At 42.9% G+C, this 23,796-nt stretch overlaps 1 protein-coding gene across 1 annotated transcript in view; it reads left to right on the top strand.

Annotated features, from left to right (window-relative positions):
- The window catches only part of LOC122797207 (titin homolog), a 329,727-nt gene that overhangs the window by 195,355 nt on the left and 110,576 nt on the right, over positions 1–23,796 (top strand). The window contains exon 9 of the mRNA XM_044066036.1: positions 3,911–4,013. Coding sequence (XP_043921971.1) covers positions 3,911–4,013 — 103 coding nt within the window. The remainder of the gene's footprint in view (positions 1–3,910; positions 4,014–23,796) is intronic.

Here is a 23,796-nt window from a genome sequence, read left to right as displayed (position 1 = left end):
CTCACCACTTTCATTTCACCCCCACACATTCTCCTACTGTATCTATCTATATACCTGAAACTCTGTTCTCCCCTTTGCTAACAGCCTCCTCTCTTTTTTCATTCCAGCTCATTTAAGAAAACTCACAAGCCCCTTTCTACCAAGAACTACACCCAAATCTCCTCCTTACAACCAAGACCCAAAATAACTACTGCATACTAAAGACACTGCTATGTTAGTAGAGCAGAAAGAACGCATGCAAGCCAGAGCTTCAAAATCTATACCTTACCTGTACAAATAATAATCTAACAGTTTCTGTTAAAGCGTTCCCGATAGTGTGCACACTCGCAGGGTTCCTAGCCCCCACTGCTCCCTAAATGTACGACCTATATTTGACCACCAGGTGGCAGCAAATATCCACTCAACAGTCACTTTAGTTTAAGCAGCAACTGCACCTTTATCACCCACATTTAGTGACCACTAACACTATTTAATCTACTTTAGCCTAAGCATTTACTCCTACTTTAACTGTTCCCTCATACCTTGGGCCAGCCATCCCCAGTCAAAATCAGCATTCACTGATAGATTTTCAACTCTGCTGGGCTCTAGATCCCAATACAAGAAGATATCCTCTCCTGGTTTTCCTCCAAAATAACAAATGAAACCTACATCCTAGGTGACACTAACATAAATTGGGCATCAATAAACTCACCTTCCCCATCTCAATCAATCTCTTCAATTTCAGCCAACTTATAAACTCCCCGACCAGACCCAACAAAAATCAATCTTCTGGCACCATCATTGACTGGATTCTATCATCCCATCCCAACTATAGCTCAAGAACTGGAATCTTTCCAGACCCCCTTAGTGATCACCTCCCAGCCTTTGCTGACTGTCACCCCTGCCCTCTCCAACAGCAGCACTATTATGTACACACACGCAATCTCTCACATTTCAACCCACAAACTTTCTCAGAATGTCTAAGACATACTGACTGGTCCCCACTAAGAACCCTGCCCCTCGAGAGTACCGCTACCTATTTCAGTGATACATTCATCAGCATTCTCAACAACCATGCTCCCATAAGAACCAAACGAATCAGAAATAATCTCTCCCCCTGGCTGTCCAAGGAAATCAAACTTAAAATGCTACAAAGAGATAAAACCTGGAAACTATATAAAAAAAACAAATTACCCAACTACCTACTAGAATACAAGCAACTTCGTAACTCCATAAAAAAACTTATAACCAGAGATTGTAAATCATACTACCCAAGCTTCAGACCAGCCACACAACCAACCCTAAAAAATTCTGGGCCACTGTCTCCTCCCTTCTCCACCCTGATAATAGAGAGGGCCCCTGCCCAAACCCTACCCTTACAGATCTGGACACTGCAACCCAGTTTAACTCCTTCTTCATAGACTGCATAGCCAAACTCTCCTCCTCTTTCCCCACCCACCCAACTACAACTCCCCCCCCACAACCATACTAACCACTCACCCCCCCCAACCTTGAAACCACCCCCACAAGCACTATAAAAAAACTATTACTCCAACTAAAACCTAGCCAGAACGCACCTGATAACCTCCCAACAACCTTTCTAAAACTTTCTGCTGACAGAAAAGCCATTTCTATTTCCATCTTAATCAGTAGATCCATCCAAGAACCTTATGGCCCTTCCATTTGGCACAAAGCATACATCATCCCACTACACAAAGGAAGCAGAAACACTTCCAATGACACATCCAATTTCAGACCTATAGCCATCCTTTCCCCCCTTTCAGAAATCTTAGAGAAATGTATTCATACTCAGCTCATATCATATCTTACTCAAAACAAACTTCTTACCCCCCACACAACACGGTTTCCGCCCAGGGCACAGTACAATGACTGCCCTCGTATCTTTTCTTGAAACCATAAATCAAGCTCGAGACACTGCTAAGCTTGCCTCTTCCCTGTTCCTTGACCTGTCCAAATCTTTCAACACCGTCTTCCACCCTCTACTTTTAACTCAACTCTCATCTCTCAACCCCACCACCCCAACCTTAGCCTGGTTCTCCAGTTACCTCTCTGAACATCAACAAGCCGTTCAATAGAAATCAGCTACCTACCCTTTTCAGCACACCCCCACTGGGGTTCCAGTAGGTTCTGTTCTAGGACCTCTTCTCTTCAGTATATTTATTAACAATTTCCACCATGCCATCCCTGACTCATCAATAATCCAATACGCAGATGACTCAACTATCATCTGCTCTGCCTACATCCCCTCCGACCTACTTCTAAAAACTCAGTCAGCCTTCACTAACACAGAATCCTGGATGAAAAACAACCACCTTGCCCTGAATGCTAATAAAACTAAACTTATGATCTTCTCCCCATCCAGACTCTCCCCAATAGACAAAAACTCTTTTTCAGTACTCAGCAGCAATAACATCCCAATCAAAATAATATGCAATACCAAGCTCCTTGGCATCATCATTGATGACCATCTAAAATTTGACACCCATATTCAATCCAGTATTAAAACAAAACACCAAAAACTTGGACTTCTATATAGGCACAACCGCTACCTCTCCCTCTCCACCAGAAAAACCCTAGCTTCCTCCTACCTTCTTCCATCCCTTATGTATGGCACCCCTCTGCTAAACAACCTCCAATAACATCCCAATCAAAATCATATGCAATACCAAGCTCCTTGGCATCATCATTGATGACCATCTAAAATTTGACACCCATATTCAATCCAGTATTAAAAGAAAACACCAAAAACTTGGACTTCTATATAGGCACAACCGCTACCTCTCCCTCTCCACCAGAAAAACCCTAGCTTCCTCCTACCTTCTTCCATCCCTTATGTATGGCACCCCTCTGCTAAACAACCTCCAACTCGATCTACAATCCAAACTTGAATCATGCTATAATAAAATAAGCAAATTTGCTGCCAATTCAAAAAACTCCACCCACCACTGCCAGTCTCTCCATAGTCTAGAATGGCTCAAACTTCCCAATTACTTGACATTTCTTAAACTCACTAATGCCCACAAACTCATCCATAAACTCACCAACTGCCCCTCTCTCTCCACTACACTAAGCCCCTATATCCCTAACCGCTCACTCAGTTCAGAAAATCAAAACCTCCTACAGATCTACCAACCCTCACGACCCCCTGGCCACCTCCTACTTTCATGCTCTGTCTCTAAACTATGGAACACTCTTCCACCCACTCTGTGCAATACCCCTGATCACACCCAATTCAAATCCCTCTTGTACTCCTTATCTTACAACTAAGCTGATATGCCCACCCCACTCCCCAACTTAAATCCTCCCTCTAACCACATCCTCTCCACACTCAGCAATTTACCACTTCTTCTATCACCCCGCTATACCCTAACATGATAGTCAACTACCACACCCAGTCCTCTGTTAACCTACCTTGAAAATATATATATAAGTCTTATATACATTCACTTGTATTTCTCATTTACCTGTAGTAAAAGAATTAATTCATATTCTTTTTTATTGTACTGTACAATGTATTTTTCTGACTCTACACTGTTATATGCTATATTTTTCTCCAAAACTATGTATTGTTGATATTGTTTCTCTGTAACTGTTTGGAACTTTTCTCCATGGGCCTCCACTGAAAACGGGCTCCTCATGGCCCAGTGGACTTTCCCGGTTATCAAACTGAAATAAGTAAATAAAATAAGTAAAATAGTGTTGTTTACTGACCATAGGTGGAGTGGACAGACTAGCCTCCAATTTCTGTTTTATTTGAAAACTTTGTTCTCTAGAGCCAAAACTGTGGAGTAAATGAGCAAAATTGTTTACAGGAGGGTGAATGCTGTTGCTTTACAGGTCCTAAGTGAGTTTTGTTATTTTGTCTTGTATTTTTATTGAGTAACTTGTATGCCTTTTCTCCTTTGTGCAGCTTGTGAATAGACTTGGCTCAGCGACCAGTGGGGCGGAGCTATGCCTGCAGTCACAAGCAGTGCTGCCAGAAAGGAGAGGAGACCAAGCCATCATGATTGAAGGTAAGTTACCAAGAGAACATTCATTTACATGTTGTGTGAGAGCCTGACTTCCTGATTTCTTCAATATCAGTTAAGCATGGTACAGTACGGAATCTGATGAGTCTTAAGCATTCTTAATTAGCATAGATCAGTGGCACTCATCTTCCAGGATTTGTATGTTCTTTAGATCATACTATGTAAAATATTTATTTTGTATAACTTTTCTATGTTAATTCAGCTATAGTTCCTTTGTTTCTGATTAAGTGAGGCATAGCACATTCCAGTTACGGCTTTATATTTATCATTAATTACTGATTTTTATGACTTGTATCATTTTTTCCTGGTTGTTTGTATTTATCTTTTTCATTAGGAGTCTTGTTTAGCTCAGTGGTCACCAACATTCATCTATTCTTTGAAATAAGACAAGATTGTTATGGCATGTAAGAATTGAGATAAATGTTGAATACTTCTGTCTTCATCTGATTAATGAATACTTTGAGTGTTTGTTTTGGGGAAAATAAAATCCGAGACTGAATGTTTCATTTCATTTCATTAGACTTTTCTTTCTTTATTACCTTTATTGATGTTTATGATACAGATAAACACACACACACACACACACACACACACACACACACACACACACACACACACACACACACACACACACACACACTTGATGACTGATGCGACTGAACTACATTCAGTCAAGGAACAGTCTGTAAACTGATGACATACTGAAGGTGAAATATGATAAATGGTTGAGTTTTTAACTCAGTATGCTTTCTTATATGAAGCATGCTTTGGATAGGTACCAGGTATAGCAATATGGACTCCTGACCGGCCATGTTTGATCTTATATGATCAAATTTTCATGCCAGAAATAGCATGATGATGATTGATGAATTATTTAGGAGATATTCCTACTGTACCCCTGGAAACAGTTGTATTTTTTACTCATTTTGCACTTGCTGTTCCTGCATGGTTGCATTTAGAGATTTTAAGGAAATCATATAGGAATTGTTTGTAAGAATGAACAAATTTACTTCATTGTATGGGTAATGTATGGTTGCATTTTGAGATTTTAAAGAAATTAAATAGGATTCATTTGTAAGAAAGAACAAATTTACTTGGTTAGATGACTAATGCATTCAGAGACGTACTGTAAACTGAATTGGACTGAACTGAAAAATTAAGAGGAAATGTGTTTACTGAGTAGTTAAAGTGGTGAGTGTTGCTTTTTATTACTTTTTAGATGCCTTGTACTGCTGTTTTTGAATCTAAGAAGTCAGCATTTTTTCTGCCACGGTTTGCTGGTCTGTGGAATGGAGTATTTCCTTCTGTGAAAGCTTTAATTTGTGATTTGATTTCAGTTGTCTGAGGGTATTTTTTCTGTATTCCATTATGTATACTGTGTTTTACCAGTCATGGTTCTATGACGGCAGTTGTGTTTTTCTTTCTTCGTGAGAAATGAGAGAACTGGATGAATTTTTAAGTTACTAATAAGAACTGATCTGAAGTAGTTAACTTCATTTTATCTGCAACCTGTGGGTATTCGGATCCATATCGGATCCGAGCCGGCAACTTTACACGCATCTGCTCTGAGCTCCAAGCTCCTCCCCCTTACCCATAACCCATCACCATCTCCTACCTTCCCTCAGATCTCGTTTGCCGCTTTGTGCATCAGCATCGTGGTCTCTGTATCTCTGAGCCTTAGGGTTTTCGTAAGTGCTTTTTGGATACTTTTTTCTTGAGTGAGTGAGAAAGTTTCTCATTAGTTCCCTTTCCTCCCCCTAAACACTTGTTCGTCAGTTAAAAAAAAAAAGTTTTAGTTTGTGAGGTAGTTATTGTGTAGGCCCTTCCCTTCCCTATAGGTGTGCGTGGTCATAGTGTGTGTTGGGTTTTGGTAGGTGTGGCTGTGTGTGTAAAAATGTCGGATCAGCCGAAACCTACTTTCAAAAAATGCACAGAGTGTGGCCATAAGCTTTCACTGGTGGATGGTCACACTCTGTGTGTTGTTTGCCTGGATGTAGCCCATTTATCTGTTTAGTGCAGTGTGTGTGCTGGATTCAATCTGAGGGCCCTGAAGGATAGGAAGGCCAAACTGGTGGCTAAAGGCCTTCTTTCTGCTTCCACGTTGGACTCTTCAGCCTCTGCCTTGGCTTCTGCAACTCCTGCCCAACCCCCCCCCCCCCCCCGCTCAGGCTGGGACTCACCCTCCGTTAGACCTGCTGAAGGGGATGCCAAAGGGAGAGACAAGAGAAAAGATACAGACAGGAGAGACAGAGAGAAGGAAGGGGATAGGCCCCGTAAATGGTCTCCAGATTGGGAGTTTTTCCCTAGCCTGCCTTCCAAGGTATCGAGACCTGTGTCTCCTCGGCTCCACTCTCCCAGATTCTACCCGGAGCCAAGGCTTCCTCCAGATCCTCCCAGTGACCAGTCAGATCTGAGTCGGTCGCTTCCTCGCGCTTGATTCGGAGTCTCTCGGAACTGGATATGGACAGGATGATGAGGAGATTTATTCAGAACCAAATCCAGATGGGAGTCTTACCAGGCCCCTCTCCCTCTGGAGGGGGGACCTCCATGCCCTTCTTTCATCCGATTTCCCCTTCCCCGATCCAGCCTGCGGTTTCGGGTTTATGGCTCCGAGGATCTTCAGAGCTGGGGATTCGGCGCCAGTGGTTCCTCCAATCTCAACTCCTGCGATTACCTTGAGTTCCTTGGATCTGCCCAGTTCAGATCCGAGCAGCTTTTTCTGCCGAGGACGGGGAGTCGGACCCGAAGGGATGGAGGTGTCTTTGGCTCTGACTTTGTCAGATCCGAGCCGTTCCTTTGGAGTTCAGGCCCCAATCGTCATGGCGGACCCGGGGAGAGCTTCTTCCTTGTTGGGTGCTAAGGAGGTGCACTGTCCATCGGCGTTCGACATGGTGGAGAGGGTTCTCTCCCAAGGATCGAGACCCCAGTCTATTTCCTTGGATTCCACCCAGACTCCCTTGGGTTCGATTATGACTCCCTTCAGCTTGTCTCAGGGACAGCCCATGCTAGAGGAGCCCCAGGCAGTTCCCCTGGATGAACCCCCCGTGGCTCACAAGCCTTCTTCAGAGAGTCCCACTGAAGAGGGTCCTCATAAGCACACGTGCAAAAGGAGGCACCTGGACTCCCCTGAGTCCTTGACAGAAGACACTGATTTAGATGAAGGCGAACGTTCCTCCAGGTCACCTCCCGAGGATGTCTCCTTTGGAGACATCATGGAGATCCTCCGCCAGGGGGGAGGTTGTTCAGCCCCAAAACCTTCTACGGATGAATCAGTGTTCCTGGAGGCTTTTGGCATGGGCCCATCTACGTCCTGGGTGTCCCCTCCGGCGGATCCCTTGGTGGATCTTATCACCACGTGGGCATGGAAGGAGCCTGACACCACAGACCCAATACCTAAATGCCCAGACAAGAATCTTTCTTCACCCTCGGACAGACAGGCATGGTTTAAGGGATCCCCTGTGGACACTATGGTGGTTGCAGCAGCCACCAAGAGGGAACTGGCACAGGAAAGTTCCTTGGTCCACCCTCCGGACAAGGTGTCCAGGACGGTGGATCGATTTGGGAAGCGAGTATATCCTTCAATGACGTTTTCCATCTGAGCGCTGAACTATTTGGCACACGTTATACGACTGCAGCGAGACTTAGTGATGGAGTTAGCTGAGTTGCCCCCAGAGTCTTTGTCACAGGAGGACAAGCATCTGTTCTCCGCGAAAATGTCGACTGAAGTCAAGTATCAAACACGTCCATGCCCCTCCTTTCCCATGCTATGGAAGGAGCAGCTATGGTGGCTGGGACCGGTGTAGCTATGAGGCAACACACTTGGCTCAGACTGTGTCAGTTTGCGGACCCCTTCAAGGCGTCTTTTACGAATGCTCCCTTCGATGGTTCTTCTCTTTTTGGGAAGACCATATGTGACATCCTTGTCCAGAGTGAAAAAGACGGGAAGAGCTTGTCTGCCATTGGAATCTGCTTCTCTAGTCCTCAAAGATCATTTTTCAGGAATCAGAGAGGGCAAAAGAAGATGTGGTTCTGGAAATCACAGTTTTCCCGGGACTCTCAGGGCAACTTTTCCCCTAGAGGCAGAGGGGGACATGACAGATGCCGTTCCAGAGGCAGAAGGGGTCCAAGGAACTTTGGGTATAGGGAGCCCTTCTTGGACAGGCCCACGCAGCATCCCTGAGGGGTTGCCTGACTATCCTACTCTGGAGGCAGTCGAGAGAAGATTATTATTGCACCCAACGGAGTGGGAGTCCATAACTGCAGATCGTTGGGTGCTTCAAATAATATCCAGAGGTTACAGCATCCCATTTGTTGCCCCTCCAATCCAACCAAAGTGCCTCCCAGATGTTCCACTTGCTCAAAGGGAGACAGCAGTGCTAGAGGTTTCCAAGTTGCTTCTCAAACGAGCCATTGAACCAGTCCCCCCCAATCAGTCTGGGTCAGGCGTTTACTCCAGGTTCTTTTTAGTGCCATAAAAGACTGGGGGACCTCAGACCCATTTTGGACCTGTCAACCTTAAACCTGGCTGTCACCAAACAGAAATTCTGGATGGTCACCCTGCAGTCCATTCTACCTTATCTTCGAGAATGTGACTGGATGTGCTCGATAGACCTTCAGGATGCTTACTACCATATCAAGATTAGCAGAAGCTCCAGGAGATTCCTTTGCTTCCAGCTGGGAGCCAGTCATTTCCAGTTCAGTGCCCTACCCTTCGGTCTCACCACAGCCCCCAGGGTGTTTACCAAGGTAATGGCATTCATAGCAACTCATCTGAGGCTTCAGGGGATTCAGGTATTGTTTTACTTAGATGATTGGCTCCTCGCTGCTTCCACCAATCATCTTCTTTGCCAAGCCAGAGCATCCTTCCTTCATCTTGCAGACCTGCTAGGGATTACTGTCAATGTTTCCAAGTCCCTCTTGGATCCAGTACAGATCCTGGACATTATCAAGGCACAGCTGGACATCCTTCAACTGAAAGTCTTTCTAACTCCAGACAGGGTCCAGAGTCTACGGGCTCATGTATCAATAATTCTTGGTTCTAGGTTACTGAAGGCGGGCAACGTTCTCAGAGCCCTGGGCTCTATGGCTGCAGCAATCTCTATCCTCCCCAGAGACTCCCCAGACTCTGGAATAGACAATTGGATGGGAGAAAGGAAATTCACCCCGGGGATCAAGTCAGTCGCCCTGCTAGACAGGGGTCCAGGGAAGTAAATAGTGTGGGAAGAAATAGCCAGGGAATTGTTATGGCTAGGCTTGTATAGGCCCTAGGGCTGATAGCCTAGTACCAGCCTATGAACCTATGAACCCTGTACACGTCTTCACGTGCGTGTTCTTCAATGGACTCTAGCCATACAGTGGTTTTGGCTAGCTCTCCCCATGGAATATCCAATTCAAATCAGCAAAGCCTGCAGGGCGTCACTCCCCTGGTGGCTCCAATCCCCAGAGATTGCAGCAGGACGCCCATTTGTTTCACCCACAGCCCAAGCCACAGTGACCACGGATGCCTCTTAGCTTGGGTGGGGGGTTATTATCTGGGGGGGATGGTCCAAGGCACGTGGTCCCAGATCGAGACCAGATTGCACATCAGTGTTCTGGAGATGAGAGCAGTGCTTTTAGCATTGCAAGCCCTCCACGCTGTTCTTCCTCTGGGGACTATTGCAATTGAGTCAGACAACATGTCGGTTGTCTGGTACGTCAACAAACAGGGAGGAACCAGATCTTACCCTCTGTGTCGCGAGGCCATGAGAGTGTGGGAGTGGGCGATCTCCCTAGTCGGTTTCTGATTGCAACGCAAATCCTGGGACGCCCCAACATTTTAGCGGATAGATTGAGTCGGGCTATTCTAATGCCATACGAGTGGCCTCTGAAACAGTTGATAGTGGAGGAGATATTCCTTGCATGGAGACAGCCTTGCTGCAATCTCTTGGCATCTCCTTCCAAAGTGAAGTGCATCAAGTTCTTCGTTCTGATTCCCTCATCAGGGGATCCCCCCAGAGACGCTCTAGTCCATGCTTGGCCTCGCAGGTTGCTGTACGCTTATCCCCCGTTACCACTAATTCCAAAGTTTCTTCAGATAGCTTGCGACTGGGGTGCAAAGTGATCCTCATTGCCCCATTCTGGTCTCATCAGGTGTGGTTCCCCCTTCCTCTGGTCTCATGTTCTACCTCCTCCTTGGATTCTGGATCCCTGCCCGGATCTAATTTCTCATCCCTCGGGCATCTGTCCACCCAACCTGGACAGCCTCAAGCTGACAGCTTGGTTGTTCCAGTTCCCTTGATTGCCAGGACTCCCGGTCTTTCATCTTCAGTGAAAACTATTCTGGTGGTGTCTCATAAGACTTCCACTAGGAAGGTTTACCGCAGTAAATGGAAACGATTCTCTATTTGGGCTTCTCAGAGAAACCTGGATCCTTTTACAGCCCCTGTATCTGCAGTGTTGGATTTCTTAGCCAGCATTTTTTAAAAAGGGCTAATTCCTCCACTGTGAAAGTACAACTGGCAGTTATTTTGAATGTCCACGTTGGCGAAAATATGAATGCCCTGGCCTCTTCTAGACTGTGTAAGGCTTTTCTTAAAGGCACCTTTCTTTTGCATCCTCCGATTACGAACTCTGTTCCTCCTTGGGACCTTACCTTTGTTCTCCAGGCTTTAGTTGCTCCCCCCTTTGAACCTGCAGCATCAGTAGATTTGAAGTTCTTATCATGGAAGACAGCATTCCTAGTGGCCATTACATCGGCTAGAAGGGTTTCTGAGCTTCAGGCTTTCTCTGCCGTGCCCCCTTATTTGATCTTCCATAAGGACAGGGTTTCTCTCTGTTCAAACCTTTTTTCTTACCAAAAGTGGCTTCTGAATCAAACATTAATCAAACAATTAACTTGCCTGTTTTCTTTCCAAATTTTCAGAACAAGGGTGAATATAAACTGCATTTGCTAGATGTTCATAGACAATTTCGCTTTTATTTACACAGAACAAAGCCCTTCTGTAAGTCTGACCAGTTATTTGTGTCTTTTTCTAAGCCCTTTTTAGATAAAGCCATCTCTAAGGTTTCCTTAGCTAGATGTATTACACTGTGTATTTTGTAAATTTACAAAGACAAATGTTTGTCTCCACCTGGTCCTGTTAAAGCTCATTCTACCAGATCTGTGGCGACTTCTGCTGCCTTTTGGTCTAGGGTCTCATTGGATGACATTTGTGCAGCAGCAACTTGGGCAAAGTCACATACCTTTATTTCTCATTATAAGTTGGATTTGATCTCCAGAGGGAGAGCATCCTTCAGCTCTGCTGTGCTCAGGAATATCCTTCCATGAGGGCCTCCCAGGAGTTTGAGTAGCTGGAGACTCTATCCCACAGGTTGCAGATAAAATGAAGTTAACTACTAAAGATAGAGAAGTTATGTACTTACCATAACGTTCCACCTGAGTAGTTATACTTCATTTTTTTTCTGCAACCTTCCCACCCTCATTCCCCCAAGCCTTCTCATGAGTTTTTCATGTATGGTTTATGCTAAGTTGAGTTGCTGATTGGTTTGAGTTGCGGCAAACTCGATCTGAGGGAAGGTAGGAGATGGCGATGGGTTATGGGTAATAGGGAGGAGCTTGGAGCAAATGCTTGTAAAGTTCCCGGCTCGGAAATGATATGGATCCAAATACTCACAGGTTGCAGAATAATTAAGTATAACTACTCAGATGGAACGTTATGGTGAGTACATAACTTCTTTTTTTTCAAAGTCTTTACTATGTCAGACCCATTTTTAAGCTTCTTCTGTAAATATCTATTTTTTTCCTCATTCCGTGTCTTTTAACAAATGCACACCATATTAGCTAAACCTCTATCTCCATGCCAGTGTTTCTTCCGTTCTACATTTAAGTTTAGCAGTTTTTAATTATCTTTATTCACAACAATTACATGACTCAACTGTAAGTCATTTTGTTCATCATACCTTGAATAATGTGATATTTTCATAACTCATAGAACCACAAATGACAAAACAGTATAAACATTTGAAAGATTATTTTCCTTTAAAAGAAAAAAAATATGTTTAGGCTTTAAATATAGCAATTTCACTTCATTGGATACCTCTTCTTCTGAAAGTGTAATAAATATTCCCATTATTTCTTGTCTGTTTTCTGTTGTGTCAGCATAGTAGGGGATCCGTGTTAATAATTCTATTAATGCAGGGTCCACCTTAGAAAGCTTAACTCCAGCCAATCATCTGTCTGCTATCTGAATCCATGGCATCCATTTGTTAATACACCTTTGACTAGCCTGCTTTCCCAGCAATATTCCCTTTTCCTCAGAATGGCTATTTAATAATTCATGTAATTTCTCTATCCTTGGCTGGTCTGTTCGCTTCCATTTTCTTATTGTTTTCTTATCAAGTAATATAATAATACCACATAGGGCTGACACATAATGAAGGTGTTATTAAAATTATTTTAGGCCACAGTTCATTAAGCAGACCTTGTAAATAAATCTTAAATTGGTTCAGTTTTACATACCCTCAAAGCATCCTCAAACAGTGTCCTGAATGCTCCAGATACAGATGTTGCAACTTGGTAATTGTATAAAATTATTTATGGAAGCACATTATAGCAAAGCACTGGAACTTTTGAGCTCACATAGCATATCTATGCATCTGATATTTCATTTGCTAATGTGTTGGGGGTCAGTCTTCCATTGATTGTTGTTCTCTAGCCTTTCATAAACCTGACTTTAACTTGTTCCCTTATATATATATATATATATATATATATATATATATATATATATATACACATACATACATTTTATACAATTCACTTACCAACTTAACTGACTTCTACTTGGCATTTCTGATTACCACTGGCAAATTTACTCCAACTAGGTATTTCCAAAACATTTGCTGTACATTGCTGCATCTACAGATAATATTCCCTTATAACCTATGACCATTGCCTTATAATGTTGATGAAATTAGAGATAAGTGGTAAAGGGTGAGGCCTCATTCAACTCAAGGTGTTTGTCCAGCTGCACCTTAAGATGCCTCTGCCCATGTTGTAGAGAGAGAGAAAGTGAGAGACCCATCTTTAGTGGTGTGGTCCATTGCCATCATTGTCTTTCATTAGCTGTTACAAGTATGCAGTTCAACTACTTCCCAGTAAATCCATGGATAGTCCCCTATCTACCCAGCCCATAAAGCTATTTTCAGGGTGTATCTCTTCTCCTGCATCAATGCCTAGGCCTCCTGCTTCCAACTAAGTTAGTGTTCTTGAGAGTTCCAAATGGAAAAGTCTTTAATCTAAGCTGCTATCCAGTAAAGGGCTCTACTTCATATAGTCAAATGGACTAAAGACCAACCAGCTAAACATCAAACTGAAAACCTCAAAACCCAGATAAAAAACAATAGCACTAAAACTTTTTTGCAGGTAGCAAACCTCCCTGCATCCCCCACATGGTGGCTGTGCCCCCCACACCCCCTGCTAATTAATTATGTCAACTACAAGATCACACTACAGTAGGAAAAGGGGTCATTTCTCAATCCTTGATGTACCACAGTCTCAGTCTATATCCCATTGACTTGCATTTGCTGATGTTTCAGGAGTCAATGTTAATGGCTCAATATTTAGCCGTTCGATGCCCTGATCTTTCAACAAAGTGAAGTAGACCTCCAATAAACATATCAATCTGGGAGTCCAAGGCCACCCCACATTCTAGTGTATTGAATGTACTTGGACCATTAGAAAGAACATTTTATCTTTAAATAAAATATGTGCTTTAATTCCATTTTCTTCGTGCCTTTTACAAATAACGTCCATGCTTTCCTCTTTTCCATTGCTCTTGCTGAAAGTCATTATCAAATCTAATGACACTGCTTCCTTGTTTGGTGGGAGGGGCTTGACGAGGCTGCTCTTAACACCAGCTATTTAAGTGGGAAATATTGACCTTGGATGGTGTCTTTGCTTACTTAGAGGTTTTACAAAGGACTTGAGTACTTTTTCAGTTCAGTGTTCTAGACCTTCAGAAAGATTTAATATTTTAACTAATACGTAACAAACCTAAAAATATAATTTCCTTCCAAATTTCTTGGTACTCATTATATTCTCAGATTATTTCTTTATTCTCGGTTATCTGAATTGTCTTTTTTTTTCTCAATAATCCATTGCTTTGCTTTTTATAAAGATTCAGTCTGAATCTTTTCTTCTTATAGTCTTCCATGTATAGAATTCATTGCTGTACCATAGTGTTGATTTTCGGACCTTTATTATTGTGTCATATTTCTTAGGATTCAATTTGCTTATTGTTGTTTTCTTGTAATGAGACCATTTTAGAGTTTCATTTACCAGTTTTCAAAGGAAATCTTGCTGAAATTCTCTCTTGTGTGTTATTTTGTGTATTATAGTATTCAAAGAACTAATTCTCTTTTTTCAATCCTAAGTGCTTTCTTGACAGAAAAATGTTTGGGTATAGCCCTCTTTGTTTTCTAAAGTAAATTATTCAAAAATTGGTTGCTTTGCAATAAGGACCTGAATTAGTTCATTTAAACTTCAAAATCCTGTCAAAGTAGAAAGCTGCAGAGCGATTGTCAGGTACTGCTACAGTTTGCCATCTTGGCTCTGCTTCAGTGTGCACTATTTCTACCTATCACGACAGCATAAAAGACAACTAAGTTACCTCATGAATTGAAGATGTGCATACTAAGGTTTTCTAGTTGTGATTTTTCTGGTTACATTTGGCTCTGATGAATTAAAAAAAAGATTACTTTAATGGATTTGATAATTCTTTCCTGAGGTCCGTATTAAAGGTTATTCCTGGCTATAAGGCAATGAGCATAGGTAATGTCAGGTTGGTAGTACTGACTGAATACACCCTGCTCAGCAAGGACTATGTCTAGTTACCTTCTCTGAGACAAATGATCTAGTGACCAACTAAAACAACAGTGATTTGGTAGAATGGACATGAAATATCTCAGTGCAGTGATTGGGTGGGCATAAATTAGATGGATTTGGAATGTGTACTTGTAGAACCTTATGCATGACTGCAAACCCAGCAGGTAAATGTACACCACTAGTAATGAGTGGAAGATGCCAGGTCACTATATATGTATGCCAGAACAGGATCGGTATGCAAGGATCTGCTTACTTATTTGTGTGTGTTCCAACTAAAGTAATAGATAATTGTCTCATTTTCTGGATGCTGTATCAATGTATTCTTATGCAATTAGCTCCATTTAATTTATATTTATCAAAAAGAAACACAAAAGAGATTTATTTTATTTAGGATTATCTTATTTAAAAGAAAAGGAAGTACATAGACTAGTTCATGTGACTCCACTTAAAAAAGTGGACTGGTAGCTGGAATCCAGGTGGCCTCATTCACTTTATTTTATCTTGCTTTTCTGGAAAACAAACACATTTTGTAACAAAAGGTGATGCTTTGCAGAAGACAATTTGTATTGTCTAGCATTAACTTTAAAAGATCTCTGGCTAGCATTTCATGTTTTAATTTTCCTCTTTTGTCCATCCTCATAAGAGGAAAAAGAGAGGCAAGGCTTTTAACTAAGATCATCTGTAAGCACATTCAACCTATTTACCTAAACTGGAAGACAGCTGCTGTACCTAAACTCATTTGAACTTAAATTGCTTTCCAGGACAGTACATGCAAAATATATTTACGTTACCTTTATAGTCTGAGATATTGCAAAAATAATTGCCCTTATATATTTTCCTGTGCTGAAAAATGTAACTAAAAGCATTATTGATGACTTTTGTGGGTGGTCTGTCCACAAATGCAGAGTAGTGCATGTATTAAAATAATAGTGCTTTTGTTATAGAAAGGAAAAAAATATTTGCATCCATGTGAAAAGTCAAAAACAGAAAATGTTGCACATGTTTTCTTGTCATTTTTACCTTAAAACATGCAGCTTGCAACAGTGCAGTAAATTTAAGATTAGTCTGGAGTACAGCCTGAATCTGAAAGAAACTGGTTATTATACAGTGCGTAGTGACAACAATGGAACAAGCTACAGTGGTATATTTCCATTCTGAGCATGTATTTATTGTATATGCATTATTTGTTTGTTTGTGTCTTTCAGCTCTTTCCTAGTTAGGGGTTGCTGCAGCGGAACTCCGATCCGCTAATGATTGGCAGTAGATTTTTACGTGCTGGCTTGCCGGGCCTAACGCACAACCTTCAATGAAGGAACGCCCATTCACGCATGTCACCACACAGAAGACGCTCTAACTGAGAATCGAACGGGCAACGTCTAACTGTTATATGCATTATTTGTACAGTTGTTAAAAACACTAACAGTTATTGGCTTATACACTTAAATTAAGTGTATCATACTTATCTACAGCTGTTGTCTAACTTGTGTGGAAGCTGGCCACTTTTAGGTTAGTAAAGGTGCATGCTATCTGAAGGATAGAATAAAAAATAAAAACATCTTCAGGTTACAAAGAAACAGGGCAGTGAAATGCAGTAGCTGGATTTGGTGCATATATTTATTCTGCTGGACTGTCTGCCAAAGCATTTTTGGGAGGACCATGATAAGACTACAGAAAGAGAGACTTCTTTATTAGATGCATATAATAGTAGAATAATGTTTCAGTATTAGATACATGTTAAGAAATTACTGTATGTTTACATTACTGCAACATTTTAAGTTGATTGTTTATTTAATGAATGCATAAGCTGTCTACGCTGTCTGTTTTTCATGTACCTTTGTTGTCAAACAGACTTATTAATACTATCTATTGTCTAACTCATGACACATTTAATACATTCCAGACGATGAAGCACTAAGTCCGCTAATGATTGGCAGTTGGCTTTTATGGTGTCGAGTTGCCAGCCCGACGCCCAACCTTCAACAAAGGCACTCCCATTTAACGCATGTCTTTCAAACGCCCACTCGACAGCGGGGAGGACATGCAGACTCCACACACAAGGCACTCCCAACCCAAACCGAGAATCGAACGGGAGAACCTCTTGCTGTGAGGCAACAACGCTACCGCTGCACCACTGCGGAAGTACGATGAAGCACTAAGTGCTGGGTGAAAAATATTTTTTGCAATTTGCATTTGATTCATATATTTTAGTATTTCTCTATGGATTGTAATTGTCAAGCAGTGCTGTTACAGCTAAGATTGTTTTAATCTGAAGTTCTTTTTTTGTTTTAGCAAATTAAATAATTTTACAAAGGGTATTTATACAGATGCTTAAACTGAATTTCGCCTTATATGGTGGTGTAAACCTTGGCTGTAGATGATTGTCATGCATTGTGACACCCAAACCTAATGTTCAAAAGTGGGAAAAAGGGGTGGTGGATGGATGGACAGATGGATTTAATTATGAAATCAAATATCCTTATAAAGGGTGAGAATTAGTTTGGGTAAAAGCATCTGAAATGGAAGTGTTCCCTAAGTTAAATGATTAAAAATTTTAGTAATCACGGAGGTTTGGGGTTTATTGTTTGTCCATTAAAATATTCATGTAACTGGTTAGCCAGAATGAGCAGGGCCATTTCACTGTTTTTTTCACAATCGTATCCAACAGTGAGCAGCTTGCTGTTTTGAGGGCTGAATACTTGACATTCAGAATAACAGATCTGTCCAGTGAATAATGTGTTGTAAGACTCCCAAAATATGAGTACTGACATGCACATGTGGTTCTTACAGTCTGCATCAATACTGTTCACTAAAGCTCCATGCCCTTTATTTATTTATTTATTTTATTTTACATTTGTTACTTTATTTCTAGAAGCATACCGTTATCCATTTGTTGACTATAATATATAATTGTACTCCTCTAAATTATTTCTGGATATTACTTCTGTGGATAATACTGGCCAGTGTGATATGTTTTCCTGTAAGAGGCAGATTGCTGTGTCCAGCCCTATATTACTTTATCTATTTTCTAAACTACTTATCTTAATGATGGTCACAGTGGTGAACAGAGTAGACCAGAGTTCATAGTCCATGACAATAATCTTCAGCTTATCCTGGTGGATCCTCATATATTCTCAGTGTCCTGCGTTTGCCCCGAAGCCTCCTCTGAGTTGGCTCTGCATGGTACAATTCCTATGGGAGGTATATAGACTACTTTATGTGACTCCACTTTAAAAAGTGGACTGGTAGCTGGAATCCAAGAACCTTTCAGATTGCAAAGCACTTCATTCTGCCATGGAAAGCAAGTCCAGCTACTCTGGAAAGGAATCTAATTTTTGCCACTTAAATCTACACTCTCATCTTTTCAGTTACCATAAATAAGGATAGAAGCTTAAAATGCTGGTAAACTGTTAACATTGACTTATGACTTACGTCTGACTTCACAATCACAACCCATTACAAATCCTGCAGTATTGTTACCACTGCACCCATATGCCGGTCAGTCTCCTCATCTTTTGTCTCTTCACTCATGGGCAAGATCCCAAGATAGTAAAACTCCTCCACCTCAGGTAGCCGCTAATCCTCACCTGAAGAGTGCAATCCTCTCATTTCTGGAAGAAAACCTTGCCATCTGATTTAGATGTGAAGATTTTCATCTCATATGCTTCACACTTAGTAGTAAGTTGGTGTAGTGCATTCTGGAGATCACAGTCACTTGAAAGTAATAAGCTAACTTATCTGAAAACAGTAAATATGCTACCCTTGCTTCTGCAGATATTCTATCCGAACTTTGACTGCACCTTCATGTCTTGGCAATGAAAATCACAAACAGTGGAGGAAGAAAACAGCACTGTTGAAGTGCTGTGTGCTGGGCGTCAAAATTTTTAGCTTAACTTCAAGAGTTCAAACACAACTCTCAGAGTTCATCACTCTCACTGTTACAGTGGCCTTTTGTGTATGAGGGTTGTGTCCCATCTAGGCCAGATTCACAAAGCTCTGGATCCTGCCCAGATCTTTACTCTGACTGCTGACTGGACAGCGCAGAGGAGGGAAATCAGCATTCAGAGTAAAGAAATCATCAGTACTTTCTTGCCACCTCAAGAAGAAGCAGCTGTAAAGTTCCACAGGAGCAGCAATCAGCCATGAAACTTCATTCCTGGCAGTTAAGTCCCCTGAGAGGAGCCCTTCCACACAGATATTGCTGCCTTTTTAAAAATGTCTATGATTCTCTATGTCTCAGTCACATTTTCAGTTTCTCTGCATTACTCTTTGACTATCTACATCCCCAGGGTGTTTACAAAGTATCTCGCTCCAGTGATAGCTTATTGCATCATTCATTGATGGGAATAAACCCCTGTGTTATCCACTGGGTTACCAACTGGCTCACATATAGGATGCAGGAGATCAAAATAGGGGAAGCTACCTCTACAAAGAGACCAGTCACCAGCTGAGTCCCTAGGGTTCGCTGCTGGGACTGCTTTTGTTTGGCATCTGCTTCTCTAAAGTAAAAACCAATACCAAAGGGCTCTGACTGACTAAGTTTAAAGATAACTGCAAGCTGAGAGCAGAAGAGCAGTCATGGAATCCCCAAATGACTTAGCCATCCTGTAGCAAGGCTTGTCCCAAACAAATAGCTTGTGTCAAAATCACGTACTGAAATGAAATGCAAAATAATGCATTATTCTATCCTTTGGGAAGTCATATACTCCAGAGAACTACCACAGTGATAATACACCCCTAATAGTCAACAAATTTGTTTGGTATTTGGAAAGTTTAGTGGTCAGTGACTTAACTTTCAACCAACATGTGTTCAGTGTCATAAAAAAGGTCATCCTGTATTGCTCAGCCTATAAAGAAAGTGACCATGTCTAGATTTAGAGATGGATTTGTCTCCTTTCACTCAGCCCCTCATTAGGCCAATCATTGAGTATAATACCCCCTTTGGCATGTATCTTTTCAGACAATTGCAACAACTGGATTGCCTAAAAGGACACCTTATTAAAAGGATGCAGGGCCTAAGCAATATATCCCACATGAAGTGACTCAAAGCCCTGTCACTGTACTTAGTATCCAACAGACTGCTAACAGGTGACTTGCATCTGGCATATAGTGCATTCTCTGACCCAATACTGATGGACCTACTGCACATCAGCAAGTCATACGGTATCAGGAATACTCAGTCTAGGGATTTAAACCTTTTCTGCAGCATCAACAGAACAGTTTGGAGGTATATGTATATCTTGCAGAGGGTACTACTGCTCTGGAACAGACTCCCCATCCACATATAACAAAGCTCTTCCCTGTCCATATTCAAGTATAACTTGTATTTATGGATTGGTAGTAGAAAATTTACCCCAGGACTACCCCTTCTACTACTAATGGAAAGAGGCAGCTCTTAAATGCTTTATCCCACCCATGGGTCCCCTCAGATTATCCATGGGATGTTCACAGTTATTCTCACTATGGGTAATATGTAAATGTTAACTTGTCTATCTTGCCTTTGTTCTTGCTGGTTGGGATCGGAGCCGATCCTCGGCTCCGACTCGGCCATCTTCTATAGCTCAAGAGCTGTTTACTGGCTCGAGGCTACCCCTTATCCCATGATGCCTAGCGATAGCTACCCACATCTCATTTGCCGCTTCAGCTGCATGGTGTCATTTTTCTGGCTCAGGCTCATATAAAGTTTTTTGTATTACTTTCTTACTCTAGAATTCTATATTTTCGTTGTTTTATTGTTAACCATTAGTCTTGTTTTTTGTGATAGCTAGTGTTTAGTTGTAGTATCCCTTCTTTACCTTGTAGAATTCATTTAACTTAGAGAGTTCTCCCCCACCCCCAACCCCCCATCCTCTTCTTGTCAGGTTAGTCGTTTAAGTTAGAGGCTTTCCGTCTACCTTTCTTTCATAGGCTAGCCGTTTAAGTTAGAGGCTTTCCTATTTAAAAAAAATAAATAAAATAAACCTTTATCTATAGTCTTGTAGTATAGTGTGTTTTTGTGTAGACTGTATCTTGCTTTGGTAGCTGCTGTTGTATTTGTTGTTTCCTTCTTTCAGGATGTCAAAGGAATCCAAAGTGTATGGCTTCAAGAAGTGTGACTCATGCTGTCAGAAAATGTCTCTGATGGATGGGCACACTTCTTGTGTCTATAGTTTAGGCGCTGTGCACCTGCAGGACTCTTGTTCTATCTGCCATGCCTTTAGTCCAAGAGTTCTGCAGGAGCGTAAGAATAAGCTTATTCTTAGGGGTCTTTAAAACCCCAGGATTCACCGGCCAAGAGCTCTCAGCCTGCGAAATCCCCTAAATCTACCAAGCCGTCGCCTCCAAGTTCGGAGCCGTCCTCGGTTCAGACTCTACCTTCTACTTCGGTTCCGGCTGGTACCGATAAGACTATCTCCCCGTCGGCTCCATCAGAAACTTCGGAGCCTTCACAGAGCCACAAGAAACTGAGGTCCCCTTCACTGGAATCGGTACATTCGGCTCCTTGGTCTCCTTTGCTTCAGAGCGAGCGCAGTCACCGATCCTCTCACTCCTCTCGATCCTCTAGGTTGTCCGATCACGATGTGGAGAGAGTGGTCAGTAGGTTGCTAAAGTCGCAGGCACTTGCCAAGATGTTGTCTAGCCCTCCTCAACAGGTGTCGGCTCCGTCCACTTCTATCGATGTTCCTCCTCCAACTCCAATGAGTTCGGAGCCGGAGTACGTTGGGGTTCGAGTAGTGGAACCGTCGTCTCTGATGATTCTATCTCCTTCGGTTCCGACGTCGGCTCCAATCCCTTCATTGGTGCCTTCTGTCCAGGGATCTGGGTGCTGGGGTTCCCTCGTTGGCTCCGAGGGGGCGAGTGGCATCAGACCCTTGTCCGACCCTGTTCTCCCTCTCGGAGCGTCGACGCAGGTGAGCTCGGTTCCTACATCGGCCTCGGAGCCGTCTCCCTCGGTGCGGAGAAAAATTCCGATTTCTTCGGAACCAGAGCTTTCTCTGCATCGTGGCAGGGACACCTTCAATGTCATGAGGAGTGTGCTGGCCACTGAGTCAGCTCCACTATCGGCTCCACCGGCTCTGTCCCCTGTAGTGCCTGTGCCAACCTCTGCTCCTTCTCCAGACCCCAAATGTAGGGAACCGGCGCTCCAGGGCACCCCATTGGGTGTTTTCTCTTCTTCCGAGGCCTCCCCTGATCATTCAGAGGAGCCACCTCATAAGAAGAAGTGCAAGAGGAAGCACATTGACTCCCCTGAGTCTGTCACTTCTGATACAGACTTAGATGATTTGGAAGGGTCCCCGAGATCCCCCCTCTGAAGATGTTTCCTTCTCGGACATCCTAGAAATGCTTAAGTAGAGGGGGAACTGGATTCCTCTACCCCCTACCGAGGATGAGTCTGTATTTCTGGATGCGTTTGGTTCCGAACCTTCCACCTCCTGAGTTTCTCCGCCTTTCGATCCACTTATGGCAGTGGTGGCTCAAAAGGCTTGGTTAGCTCCAGATACAGTGGAACCAACTCCGAGGAGACCTGGCAAATACATCACAGCACGCCAAGATAAGCAGTTCCTTACCAAAGGTGTTCTTGTTGATGCCATGGTGGTAGCAGCAGCCACCAAAAAAGAGCTAGCGGAGACCTCTTCATCTGTCCATCCTCCTAACAAGGTGTCTAGGGCCATGGACAGATACGGGAAGCGAATGTTCGCTTCAGCGACCTTTTCTATGAGTTCACTGAACTACTTATGTCATTTTACCCGGCTTCAGAGGGATCTCCTTAAAGAGCTCGGAGATACCTTTCAAAATCCATCAACTGAGGGGGCTCAAGCTAAAGTAGCTTCCCAGCTGGCGACGCTTAATTCCGTAGTTAACTCCTCCATGAGGCTCATTTCCTATGCAGCCGATGGTGCTTGTTGAGCCGCAGGTATGGGTGTGGCCCTTAGGAGGCATGCATGGATGTGGCTGTGTAATTTTGCGGAACCCTTTCGAGTGTCATTCACCAACACCCCCTTTGATGGTTTCTTTCTTTTTGGACCACAGGTGAAAGACACTTTGACTAGGTGTGAGCAAGAAGGCAATTCTCTCTCTGCCATGGGAGTCCATTTTTCCACTCCTTCTAGACCATACCCCAAAGGTCAGAAGAGTGGCAAAATGTGGTTCCGAAAATCCCAGGGAGCCTTGCCTGACACACGTAGCGATTTTTCCTGCAGGGGCAGAGCGGGAAACAATAACAACAGACGTCACCCTCGTGGCAGAGGGTGTCCGCAGAACCAGGGCAACAGAGAATCCTTCTCTGATAAGCCCTTTCAGCATCCCTGAAGGGTTGCTCGGCTGCTCACCTCTGGAGGCAGTCGGGGGAAGACTTTCACTGTACCCAAAAGCCTGGCAAAATTTAATGCAAGACAGATGGGTACGGTCCATTATATCCGGAGGTTACAAAATTCCCTTCTGTCAACCTCCCTTACCATCAAGGAAATCCGTTCCAGATGTTCCATCCAATATGAAGGACCAAGCAGTAATAGAAGTCTCAAAATGGCTAGAAAAAAAAAGAGTCATCCAGGAAGTCCTGGCAGACCAGCACGGATCCGGAACTTACTCAAGGTTCTTTTTGGTACCAAAAAAGACAGGGGACTGGAGACCGATTCTGGATCTCAGCAGACTAAACAGGTCTGTACAAAGAACAAAGTTTCAGATGGTCATGCTTCAGTCCATTCTACCCTTTCTGGGTCAGGACAATTGGATGTGCTCGATAGATCTTCAGGACGCGTACCACCATATCAAGATGGACAGGCACTCCAGGAGATTTCTTCGCTTCTGGCTGGGAGCCAGTCATTACCAGTTCAGAGCTCTGCCCTTTGGTCTCACCACAGCCCCCAGGGTGTTCACCAAATGTATGGCAGTGGTCATGGCTCACCTGAGACGTCAAGGATTCCAGGT

This window comes from Protopterus annectens, chromosome 3.part0, assembly GCF_019279795.1.
Source record: "Protopterus annectens isolate FY-2018-M chromosome 3.part0, PAN1.0, whole genome shotgun sequence".
Taxonomy (NCBI): Eukaryota; Metazoa; Chordata; order Ceratodontiformes; family Protopteridae; genus Protopterus; species Protopterus annectens.
The sequence above is the reverse complement of the archived record's forward strand: the minus strand, read 5'-3'. Positions and strand labels throughout refer to the sequence as shown.